The 13,474-nt window shown below is 43.5% G+C and overlaps 1 protein-coding gene across 1 annotated transcript in view; it reads left to right on the top strand.

Annotated features, from left to right (window-relative positions):
* The window catches only part of LOC144132518 (luciferin 4-monooxygenase-like), a 175,135-nt gene that overhangs the window by 146,940 nt on the left and 14,721 nt on the right, over window positions 1–13,474 (top strand). Inside the window, exons 4-5 of the mRNA XM_077664991.1 lie at window positions 1,024–1,127; window positions 8,299–8,504. Of these exons, the coding sequence (XP_077521117.1) occupies window positions 1,024–1,127; window positions 8,299–8,504 (310 nt within the window). The remainder of the gene's footprint in view (window positions 1–1,023; window positions 1,128–8,298; window positions 8,505–13,474) is intronic.

The raw sequence follows: 13,474 nt of genomic DNA, 5'->3' as shown, positions 1-13,474 counted from the left end.
GGCTGCTGCTTTTATATACACTCTAAGCATTCTTGACAGCCTGTCTTTTTTTTGTAGCGAGAGCTACACTACACCAGCTCTTCAAGCCTTGTGCACGGAACCCCTTGAGCTCTGTTGCGGCGCCGTAGCTTGTCACGTGGTTGGTCACGTGACCAGCCACGTGGTTAGTCACTTGGTGGGGACCAGCGGCAAAACCGAGCTGCGACAACTGTGCGCATGCGCCGTCTGAGATGGGCGGAGGAGAGGGGGAGAGAGTGAATCTACGTCCTGGGATGAAAATGAAAAAAGAACGCCCAGCGAAACGGAGTGGCCAAAAACTGACTTTGCAATTCGACTGAGCGAGTTCCACTAGGCTAGATGTAGCTCTCGCTTCACACCAGCTTTAACCACAGCTAAACTACACCCAATTTTTTTTCATGCGAATTGTTCCTATGTCATGTTCCGCGCATGTTTCGCCTGCGCACCTCCGATAAATATCGAAATAAGTTACACACCACCCCCTCTCCTACCGTTCAATATCGCTAATGCTCAAGACGCTCAGAAAATGACGCACAACATCTACTTCGGGCTTGAAGTGTCTTTGTCATGCGGCGTCATATTCATCGTATACAGCATGCGATGTCAAAATTAAAGAAAACGACAAAGGCAACTTCGCGGTAATCTTCAAGGAATGCTCATTCATACAAGGATTTGAAAAAAGCTAGCTAATGAAAAAGCGCATATCGCAATCACAGACAAATACAGAAGCACTGAAAATAAAGACATAAACGCGCTGGCATTACCTCGACTGAAATTGGTTTTTTTTTTTGCCTCGCCGCCTCTGATCACACTGCTCAGGCGCGCCCCTAGAATGGATCGGATTTTCTACTTCTATGCCTTTTCGGCACTTGAAAAGGAAGTTACTCATTCCAAGGTACAATACCAACATAACTTCGCCTTCGTTAATGTGTTCACACATCCGCATCTCCGGTAAAATCTTACTCGTAAAGTGTTTGTCACGTGTTACATCTCTCCTTTTCCCAGGTGAACTGCTGTTCCAAGTCGACCATTCGGATGCCACTCACATCCTCACCAGCTCCCAGTGGGCAGCGAAGGCTCGCGCTATTCAGGAGAAAAGTAAAGTGCGGGTAAGTTGTAAACAGTTGTCTCTTTGTTGTTGTATCCGTTGATTTTAGGACTTAAGGAACGAAACAGCGAAACAAAAACGAAAGACCAGAAAAGGACCAGCGTGTGTCAGTGTATCCCCTTTTCTAGTCCCTCGTTTTAGTTGCGCTGTTTCGTTCCTTAAGATGCAGTACCAGCTCGCCCACTATGCTATGTTGATTATAGGTCGTTTGAAAGGTTCAATGCCGCGTAAAATGCTGCATAGCATCGTTTCCTATCTAAACTGAGGTCATCGTAGCTGCATGACCAGAATTTAAACTCCGCGATTTCCGAACGCAGGTGATATCTTTGTATAATTAACAATAAAATTATTCCGCGCGGAAAACAGAAGAAGAAATAAACTGACATATTAGCAGATAAGAGCTTAAATTACGTGGCGTCGTAATACACATGTAAAGCGGAAGTTTCTGATGGACTAGCTCATTCATAATTCTTTTTGGATCTTGATTCCAGTCCCGCAAACAGAAGTAAGTAACTAAGTAACTGAGCGCTAACTGATGCATTCTTGTTGAGGACATAATGTGCCTCGAAAGCGAATGGACCAAGCAGGTGAAATATACAGCCACATGAAGAGTGCAGGGACTACATAGCATGCGAAGGCGTAAACGCTGTCACGCTTGGACACGCTGGGTGCGCTGGCACTCAAAAACGCATTTCCTTTCGCTCTTTATTTGTTAGAGCTTCTGATCTGACATATAACTCTTCCCATCACTTGCACGTTTATGAAACTGTGTACATTCCTTATTTTTACGCACAATGTTTCCCTAGTCACAATTTTCCACAAAATAGACACGGTAAGACAAAATTCTACTAGTTCGCCTATCATATAATTTCTTCTGAAGGCTGTTCCACGGAGCTGATTTGCGCAAAATGCACATTCCTTAATTTTTTACTATCCAGCTTCACCTCCATTCCACACCGCTGACGCCAGAAAGAGCTTAGTGAAACAAAATAAATATCTAAGGCGAACAAAAGTCAAACTTTATGTTATTAGGCAGAAAAACTAGAAGTTAATTAGTGTCGTCTTGATGAGAGCTTTATGTTGAGCTTGGAAGGCATTTAGGTCTCAGAAGCTATTATCATATTCTAGAAGGTATGCTTGATAGATCATAATCAAATTTTGCAACTGTGAAAGCTTTAAATTTTTACATAACATAAAGGCCGATATTGGGGAAAAATTTTATGATGGGCGTTAAGCTTTCAATTTCTCCTCTTGTAATTTCTGATCAATCATTATTTCTTTTTATTTACTAAATACACGCAGCTTTGGTAGACCTCTGCCGGAGTGGAAATGCAACGTGAAATAATGCAAAATCAGTATTTAGGACACCACTTAAAAAGAGAAACGAAGCGGTACACATTCCTGCGTTAGCCAGCCGGATCGGATCAGTTGAGCGTCGTATGAACAGGCTCAAGCATTTACAAACTGCGTTATTTAGGTTAAACTTCACAACACACCCGTTGTTTCCGGGGAGACTAATTCTGCAAAATGGGTTTCTTGGGGTAAAAATATGGCTTTTTCTGTGTAGTAGTGCCAGTGTTGGCAGACACCAGACAAGTGGCGGACCGCTTTAAGTAGTAAGCCGGTTAATTAATTTTAAGTAATTAAGTGCCTACCTGTAAATTTATGCTCCAAGTTGTCATTAAAGATTTGTAGCTAGCCGTTACTAATACTCGTACCAGTGTTTAGAACTTCGAAAACGCGATTACCCTTGGCGCAGTGGCTCGACAAAATTTGGCTTATTGACTAATCAGGCACACAGGAAAGCTTGCTTTGCCTGCGTGCTTTTCGAAGGCGCGTATATTTTGGCAAGATGTAGCCATATTTTGTCGAGCCACAGCGCCAAGGATAATCGCGTTTCCGAAATTTTAAAAACTGATATGTAAATTGCTAACGACTGGCTACAAATCTCTAATGGTAACCAGTTGCCGAGCTGTGATAATTAAAAAAGTAATGATCAGAAATTATTTAAATAGCTTCCTGCTTAATACAATTCACCGGCTTTCCGATGTCTGCAAACACTGTTAATACTATGTCGCAGAACCCATATTTTTGGCCCAAAAAGTCAATTTTTAGAACATACTTAATCTTCCCTTAAACACCACGTATACTGAAATCAATGTTAAGAACTAGAGAAGCGGCCTTCCTTGTGTCGTGGTCGAATACAGAGTGCTTCCTCCTTCTCCGCTTCAAGCAGCGTTGGCCGCTTCGTATTCCTCCGCGGGCATTTTCCTGATCTCTTCGTCTAATCTATGCCGAAGGGCGACTTTGCGCAGGAAAAAGAAGGCTAGCTTTTATACATGGATTCTAACACAAGATAAATAATTAAAAAGAGCAAAACTTTCGTGCCAGACATTCACATGGTAGGCTCAAGCAGGACAGGAAATACAATACGAAATAAAGTGAAATGAACAGCTCGCACACCAAACAAAATAGGGTAACAATGGGCTATGCATGGACGGATTCAATGCCAGGCAAGCTGCCAGGCACTGCCATGCAAATGATGCCAAGCAAGTTCAAATCTCCAGAGGGTATAATTTCGCCGCGAGCTAATGTAGCAATATGCTCATGCAAATCACTCAGAAATTGAGGCTGGGAGTCACTGGGTTTGTATATACCAAACTAAATAAAAAAACTGCCCGCAAAACGATATTTCTGAAGCGACATTCTCATGATTATCAATCTCGCATAAATGAACCATAGAGAGTTGCTTTCTAACACGGCAACTCCTCCTCCCGTCTATTTACGATCAGAGCGAAACACCCGATAAGTACTATGAAAGACATCGTCGTCAATATCATCATGTAACCATACTTCCGTTATCAGCAGTATACGTGGGTTATATTCCAAAGAAAGGGTTTCAAGTTTTTAGCTTTTATTCACAATACTTCGGGCGTTAAAGTTAGGCAGGTGCGCCTCTTTAAATTATTTCGATGGCCACTGTAATAATAAAACCTTTAAACTGCTGGGATAACGGTTCAGTTTTGTCATCCTCAAACAGCTGATTGCCCATGACAAGGAAAAGTACTTTTCTACTCAGCTACCTACCTTCATTAAATCATGCCCTGAGAAATTCTGGAGGCAGATAACTCCAGCTTCACGATCTCATGATACTTTCAAAGTAAATGGAATATGTGAGCGTGATGATGCTTTGGTGTCCACGGCTTTCAATGACTACTTCAAATCGGTGTTTACGCAGGATGACAGCTCTCTTCCCTGCTATTCCGTGAATTTGCCTTCAATTCCTGATGTTGTGATTTCTGAGGCAGGTGTTCTCAATTTATTATTGAAGCTTGATGTAAAAAAAGTCTCCCGGACCAGATGACATTCCCAACGCATTCCTGAAGCGTTATGCAGAATGGTGTGCCAAGTACTTATGCATCTTATTTAACAAATCACTAAATGAAGGATCATTACCGGATGACTGGAGAACGGCAAGAATCAAACCAATTCACAAAACTGGAGACAAAGCATCTATTCAGAATTACCGTCCGATATCGTTAACATCTACAGCATGCAAGGTCTTGGAACACATCATTCATAAACATATAGCAGATTTTCTTGAACAAAACAATTTTCTAACTAATGCACAGCATGGCTTCAGACGAGGATTTTCCACTGCCACTCAGCTAGTACAAACTATACATGATTTTGCGCAGGCAATAAATGAAGGAAAGCAGACTGACGCTATATTTATGGACTTTAAAAAAGCATTTGATAAAGTTTCGCATAACAAACTTCTTCACAAATTAGGTAATGTACTAAAAAATGACAAATTACTTGCATGGATTACAGCCTACTTAAGAAACCGTCGTCAGTTTGTAGTAGTAAATAATTCCCCTTCCCCTCCAGTTCCTGTTGATTCCGGCGTTCCCCAAGGATCTGTTCTTGGGCCACTCCTCTTCTTGATTTTTATTAATGACATTGTCGATAACATCTCAGTTTCTGTTAGATTATATGCTGACGATTGTGTGTTATATGAAAAGATTACTACTACTGAGGACCAAGTACGGTTAAATAACGATTTCACTAAGATAATAACATGGTGTGACCAATGGCAAATGTGCGTTAATTATGATAAAACAGTGTTCATGCGTATAACCCAGAAAAAGAAGCCTCTTTTGTTTAACTATACTGCTAAAAACAAAGTTCTCTCTCAAGTGAATACTTACAAATACCTAGGTCTGCGGATCTGCAATAACCTCTCCTGGACAGAGCACACTGACAACGTTACAGCTAATGCCCTACGCAAACTATTTTTCCTCCGACGTGCTCTGAAGCTCGGCCCCCCCAGTGTACGTTCACTTTCGTATAACACTATTATTCGCCCTATGTTAGAATATGCCGTCATAATCTGGGATCCTTTCACTAAATCTAACATTGCTAAATTAGACAGAGTCCGAAAGAAAGCAGCACGGTATATTTACAATTCATATAACCGCACATCTATCACTGCACTTCTTAATCAAAGTGGTTTGCTTCCAGTCTCTCATAGAAATCGCATCTGTCGTCTAAAATTTTTATTTCAGTTAATCAAAGGTCAGTACAATATTGACACATCCAATATTATATCGTTCTCCTCAGGGTACAACACAAGACAACGCCATGATTTTACAGTAACACCATTAAACGCACGAAATAACACCTTTAAGTACTCTTTTTTCCCCAGAACGATTACAGACTGGAATAATCTAACTAATGATGCAGTAACCCAAACTTCACTGAAAAGGTTTGAAAGCCACCTTTAACTTTTTTTTATAATGTCGTACCGCTACATTTCTTTGTTTCATTGTTTCTTGATCTTAAATTGTTGATCAATTGTTCTTGATTGTTTGCTTGTTCCTGAGGTCGTTTTTGTTGTTTCCAGAATTTATGTATTGTGTGCCCACCCCTGCGAAGGTCTTGTAAAAGATCGCAGTATCAATAAATAAATAAATAAATAAATAAATAAATAAATAAATAAATAAATAAATAAATAAATCCTATTAATGCAAGATAGGTTCGTCGTAGGGAAAAAAGAGGTCAATTGGCACGACCGCTACTAACACTGCTGCTTGCATTAAAGCCCAATTTTTGCCACATTATCAAGCCTACTGTCGCTCCTTCCTCATAAGCATGTATATGAAAGCGCAATGCGATTATATCGAACGAATATTCACACAAGGTGGAAACTTGGGCATCTTGGTTTGTCATTAACGCTACTTGTCTGTGCGCTCGTCTCGTCCTCGTGTTTTGCGCTGTAGCAATAAAAACATTATTCACAACATAAACTGCTGGCTTTGGCGATTTTTGGTCTCCTGTCTAATTGTTTTTGCGAGTGCCGACACTACGCACCCTAAGTGTTTCTATTGCCATGAGCTACTATCCTTAACCAACGAGGTCACGAGGTAAATTATATTTTAGAAATATGAAAGCTTGAAATCGCGATGTCGATGAAATCCTGTTTAATTGAGAAAATTATTGATATTTGTAAGTTTTTGTTTACAGCCACGTGTTTTCAGACATTTTACAATTTGTCGTCTTGTTGATTTAGTGCTGCTGTTTTGCGTGTAACAAAGGGAGCTTTATTATTTTCGGTAGATCAGATTTTGCGCATAATGAAATGAAATGCTTTGTGTGGACGTCTTGTGCTGCGTTCATGCTTGCATTTTTGTTTCATTTTCCTTCTGGCTGAATTTCTTTCTCTCAGAGTTGACCCTACTTAAGCCGCGAAATTCTCCGTCTTAATTTCTTATGTTTCACCCATGGTTTTGAGGTCTTTAAATTGCTATTATGTTACTTAGCTTCCTTTCTACATGAAATGTAATGCGTAAAAAAAATGCAGTGTACTTATGTGTCGAACTGAAGAGAAGCGGCCAGACTGCGGGAAAGCATTTACCAATTTATGAAAAAAAAAAGGTTGATGGGAATCATTGAAGTTGATGCGTATGGACACTGCCAGCACTTCAAAACTCGGGAAGCACGCAACGACCTAAAAAAGTTCTTCCGGAACGAGGTCTATAAAGATGTCTTCAAGTTTTTCGGTCGGTTTTTTATGTTTTCTTCAGGTAATACGAAACGCGTACAGCTGGTTTGGCGGCTGGAGTAAAAGAAGGCGAAATTCAGTCACTCGACATCAAAGGCACAAGACTGTTCACTGAAACGTCGTCATTTCTTGCAAAAACATTAGGACTTAAGTCGCAGTGCCGAAAGAAATCTCCCTCAATAATTTTTTGACAAACATTTTTACTTATGTCACAGGCCTTTCTGAACCCAGATGATTGAAAAACTCTGTCTCATTAAAAGGTTTGAAAAGAAAAATATTTCTTTTTCTTTTATGCTAAAAAATGTTCCTGTACAGAAAGTTTTCTATGCATATTTAGGCTAGTATTTTTGTCTCCAAAGTACCATCAAACACAAATTAGCCTCCAGTAACTTCAAATCGTATTTCTCCCCTGATACAAGAATACACCCCTATAAAAAGCACTAAGCGTAACTACAATCATATTAGATATCTAAAAAAGGCTCATTTTCTATATTTACTTCGAACGCCTTCACATGAATATAAATGCTGAATACGCACCAAATCTTACTTTTTTTGGAACTTCGAATTTTTTCACTTACACATTGGGCTCTATTCGGTTAAAATGTTTTCACATATAACGCACGATTACTGAAAAATTTGTAAAAATGGTACATTTTGTACTGAAATAATAAACAAAATCATATAAAACATTTTCTCGTGGCAGTTTATTCTTGCCTGGTAGTAATGTACCACGCTTCTACATGGTTAAAAAAAACCTTCGAGCGCAGAAAAACCCAGAAATATTCTGTACATTTTTTGGGGGGAGTAGCTTTGCACTCGTCAGAAAAGTTAAAGGTAGTCACAGGACGGAATATTCTTTCTCAGCAGTATTGTAGCAGACTGCTTTTGACAACACGGAAAACTCCCATAGACATTACAGCAGATATCGGGGAACGTCGCGCACAATCTTTCCTGATTTTAGCACGGAATAACAAAAGTAGAAGCTGTTCAATATTCTCGCTACTCGATGGACACGATGACACCATCATGAATGGAGCCTCCGATGAGCGTCTGCTAAACGTAGCCGTCTTGTGTGCTTTAGTGCTCACGGTTCTTATTTCTTTCTTAGGGCTTGTTCCTAATGGACGGTGATGTGCCTGGCTTCGTATCGATCTCAAACTTCGCGAACAAGAAGGAGGATGACTTCAAAGAGGTGCCAATCCCAGATCCAAAGAACACCACGGTGGCTCTGTATTACTCATCGGGGACAACTGGACACGCCAAAGGAGTGGAGATAACTCATTACAGCGTTATCGCCCACCTCCATCAAACCTTGTGCATACCGCTGATACTGAACACTGGTAAATTTTATATTACTGAACACTGCTGCTAGTGTCAATTCATAATGTTTATACATTTTTCATACCTGAGACGGTAAATGATACTTACTCTGGGCAACAGAAGCTACTGTGAAGGATGGAAACGTGCAGCGCAAATAAAGACGAGGACACAAGGAAGACATATAGAACGCACGAGCGCTGACTTGCAACAGTTTATTTCGAAACTCGGACCAGTGTTCATAGCTGAAAAACCAGGCAATAATCACACATGCGCAGTAGGTGACCCATTCATATGTTGGCGCAAACATTACAGCTGCATACGAGTAGAGCAATACATGGCTTAGCCTCGCAGGACCCACCCAACCGGTCTATCATTTCAGCCTCTATTATCTCTCGAGTGAGTTGGCAACGGCTTTTGGCGATAACAGAGCAATCTTGGTAAACAGGCTGACACACAAACGCTTCATCTGAATCGCTATCATTGTCATCTTTACCGTTTTTCTTACATTTCCTACAGTGTGCGGCCAGAAACCCTCCCCGCCGTTCAGAAACATTATTGCAATGTTCTTGGAGGCGGTCGCTCAAACATCTACCGCTTTCTGCTACATAACTCTTCCCATATTTCAAAGGGATGTTGTAGACAATCGAATGCGTACACTCTACGAGCTTTGTTCGGTGCTTGTTTTTGCAGTTCTAATTCTTTGAATCACTGGGCCTGGACAGTCTGCATAATTTTTGTATTTTATCGGGGGCAGATAAAATAATTTTTGCGTTCCCCCGTTCTTTTGTTCACGCACACACATCAAATCATAGAATTCTTTGTCGAACAGTGAACAATCTAGAATAGTGCACTAAAAGGCTAAACAAAGTCAAACTAAGGCTTAAAATCAGTACACCGAGAGGAGTTTTTGTTTTAAGAAAACCAAACGCGCATGCGCAGCGATTTGTCCATTGTCTCCATTGTCCATTGACTCCTTCTCTTGTCCATTGTCTTTTGTCACTGGATTTTTTCAAGTTACTATGAACCAATTGGCCCGCATTTCAACCCGTCTAACGTCCGCTGCCGCTTCCACCGCGCACAGTGCCAAGGCGCATCACCAGCACCCTTCCACATGCGTGTTTCCCCAACTATGAAGGGGTGACTATGAACAAAGTCCGGCCAGAGAAGGACCTTCTTGCTTCATCGCCGCCGATGAGCGACCAACAGGTCGCATGCTCTCGCTGCGGCATCGAGGAAGCGGGCAGTAATGAACACGCCCTATAGCGACTTACTTTGTTGCGCTTAGCCAGGACGAACTTGAGTTGCACGAAGCCTCAGGTTCTTCCTATCTTCTTGCTCACGTGTCCGCCTGGCTCGGTGCCAAAAACTCCAACAGGCTATATTTACACGATGGCTCAGGCCTTGACTCCCACCAACGGCTTTCACCTGAAATCTGTGCAACTCTTAGAACCAGGTTCTGCTGATTACAAAGCCAGTTTCTTTCCTGTTCATGCAGATTACGCCAGAAGCGTTCTCTTAGAGCAAATGCCCCCATACAAATCACAACCACGCGGTTCCCCGCCCCAGCCTCTGAAGGAAGTTGCCAGCGCTCGGAGATTTCTTGTTGTTTGCGGCTAAGAACGGAAGTCGAGAGGGACACTCGTTGTGCTGCACTTAGTAAAACCTTTCATGCGTAGCCTGAATGTCGACCTAGCTGACGGCGGGGTAGGACGTTGAAGATTTATATATTACGACACAGAATGACACGCACTGCGAGTCTGGCTCTTACTGGGAGAGCGGATGGAATTGTTTGCGGCAGTTGGGAGACATAAACGTTCATTTCATTATCCACAGTCATCAGTTGTACATAACGCATTCTGGACGAGGCGAGGCGGCAACAGAGCGTAATGCGCTGGAAAATTTTACGTTTAAACAATATAATTAGAGTGGTGGCCCTCTAGACGTGGCATTTTGTCTGATTGCAAACATAAATTGCGTGACGGTCGCCCTATAGTTACTTTAAAATGTTAAAGGGACACTGAGGAGGAATTGAAATTTGCTTGTATCGATAGAATACCAGCTCCTGATCACAAAAACGCCGCTTTTACTGAAAACAAAGCTCTTGTAAGGTAGAAAATAGCAAGAACCAAGATACAGGTATCGCCACCACAGGCCAATCTCGCAAGTACAAGCGTGGTGACGCCATTGGAGAAAAGACGCCACCTTGGAGGAATTTTCCATCCTACTCGGAATCGCGAATCTCTGAGGCTGACAAAGGTAGGTTGCGCAGATCAATATTGAAGTAAGTTTTGTTTTAAAACCAATAGTGCACTTTTACTCACAAGGAAGGCAGGCAAATGACAACCTGAATGTTGGAAGCAAAGAAAACGGATGCTTGGCGGCCAGGACAGTTTCGATTTTTTTATGGCGCTTCGCGTCTATGAGCTTTGCGTGCCCCGTTGTTTCGTTTTTGACGCGCTTCGATTTACAAGCGCCGAACAGCAGAGGAACTCCAAGTGCCGCTTCAAGTGCTAGTTAACCTTTAAAGAAGCCTGTTAAGGCTTGTCAGATGATCGCCACGGTCGATGAAAAGCTATGATGGCACGATGGTCGGTGATCGTACAATGGAGCACTTGTGTATTCGCACGCTTGCCCGGCGAAACATTCCCGGCTATGCCAGTCAACTTCGAACTACTTAACGGAAATCGTTTATTAGGGACGGGAGACAAGGTACAAGGCAGTTCAGAAAAATTGCTGATGGCCTAGCTCTGTTAGGCCAGGATATACCTAGCGAAAGCGCTGAGATTTCTGCATCAGAAGAGTGCATTCACTAGATGCGCCTTTATTGACGGCTGTAACTTGAGCCGTCGTGGCGGAGCGGTAGCGTTTCCCCCTCAAACGCCGAAGGCCCTGGTTCGATTCCGAACCTCGGCACCGGACTTCTTATCTTTTATTTCGTGAGTGGGCGGGGGGTTTGAGTGGCTCCCATGGATGCCGCCGCCGAATACGTTGGTTAGCGGTTAAGCGCAGGCTCTGTTAAGGCGCGTTTATGCTGCGGCGAGGGGCGCGCGCGCGCTGCACGGCGGAAGTTACGTCGGTCAAAGCGAGACCCTCTATACTACAACTGCGCTTGACAGCCGACGCGTTCGGCGGCTTCAGCGCACTCTGACCGCATTGGCGGCGAGATTGGAGCATGTATCTATTTCGCGCCGAGTGCGCCAGCCGCCGCCGGTCCGGCCAGACTGATTTGGCTCCGCGGCGAGGTGCGCGTTATATTCAATAGGTGCGGCAGTTGGACGGAGCTGTTCTTTTCGAGCTCGGCTATTTTAATCCATTCACAGTACATATCTGAAGGTACATGCAAGTTGGCGAGAGAGCCAGATCCAGTGAACCCGTTGGATCTAGCGGAAGCCGTTGAAGCGTCGTGCGCCGGCTTTGGTTTCAAGCCGCCGACTTTAAACGCGACCGCCCTCGAGCACCCATTTGTTTTTTGTGGAAAAAATAAATAAATAACTTGGCCCTTGCAACCGTGGGAGACCTCGACGCCGCCTGCGGCGCCGTGCAACCGCGCCGTTCAAGGAATCACAATCTGTTGGCCCCAAAGCCCCGGCCAGCCTACGATGGGCGCAAGGCGCAGACCTTGTCCTGGCCCCTTGCGACTCCCCGCACTGGGGTTATGATACTTAGTTTGCAAAGGCTGCTCTCTGAGGAAGGGGGAAACCACCCGCCGGCGCCTAACCTAACCGTGCTCCATCAAAAGCATCGCACGCTCTATGGGGCTCAGGTCGCTGAAATGCAGGCCAGAGTTTTTGCGAGAACTAAGTCGTCGGGTTTGGGAACGGGATCCATCGTAACGCTGGCAAGACGCCGGTGCAAACGTAAACGAAGCGACGGTGGCAACGCCCGATAGATGCCTTCAACGTGCGACGGCGGTAGCTCTCATTTCGGCAGCTGCTAGACCGCACCGCTAGCCGCGAGAAATCACGGAGTCTCCGTTTACGTCACGTTGCACGTCACTCCGCTCTGTGTCGTCATAAGAGTTCTCCATGTCGTCATAAATGTTCTCGAGTTTGAATCGGAGCGGCGGGAAAAAATTTTTCAACTTCGAATCCAAATTTCTTTGAAATAAACGCATCTTTCGCTCCCGGACAAGCGTCAACAAAGCCATGAAATGCCTAACTATCAGATATTGCTAACAAAAAAAAATTGATAGGGTTCTCCTCAGTGTCCCTTTAATATGTCGAGAATAACCGTAGCAGGAAACTATTAGGAAAGCCACATGCGAATCCCAGCCATCCTGGGCGCTACGGTTAGTGCCAAACTACTCTTGATACCCACTCGTAATCCTGGATGCCTTTTGAATTACTCAAGGATCTGTCGGCATCTGCAAGCCAGTTCAGAGATAATGTATCGCTTGCGCATCGTTTCTCTTTCACCTTCAAGTGACCTTAGCACCAAATGAATACGAGATTGTTCTTGTTGGGGATGCAAACGAAGGGGCTTTGTTAACTTGCATGCGAAGAAAAAAAAAACCTTCAACCATAACACTCACGAACTACATCAGCGTTTTTCCTTATTGTGGCCGCATCGTTCCCATAAGCGCGAGACACTTCTGCGGAGTCTGGAGAAGGAGTGCGCCACTGGGCAGTGTGCCTCACGTTTCGTTCCCTGAAGGTCAAGAAACTAAGGGGCGCGCAGTGGCAAGGCGGCTTTCGAAATACGTACAGGAATGTTCCCAACACCTGCATGGTGATAGTTATGTCTTGCTCAGTCTGCGGAAGTTACGAGGAGCGATTGCCCCCGTATTCAATGCAAGATTTAGCTCACCTGCTGTTTCCTTAAAATTGGCAGCGAGGTGTTGAAAGTGACAAGGGAATATGTCTAGATAGTGCAGGTACTCAGCGTAGGTTCGTATTACGAGAGCGTAAAAACTAGAATAAGAATGGGCTGGAGCTTAATTGGCACATTCTCTCGGATCATAAATG

The sequence above is a fragment of the Amblyomma americanum genome, chromosome 5 (genome assembly GCF_052857255.1).
Source record: "Amblyomma americanum isolate KBUSLIRL-KWMA chromosome 5, ASM5285725v1, whole genome shotgun sequence".
Classification (NCBI taxonomy): domain Eukaryota; kingdom Metazoa; phylum Arthropoda; class Arachnida; order Ixodida; family Ixodidae; genus Amblyomma; species Amblyomma americanum.
Note: the sequence above shows the minus strand (reverse complement) of the source record. Positions and strands in the feature narration are given on the sequence as shown.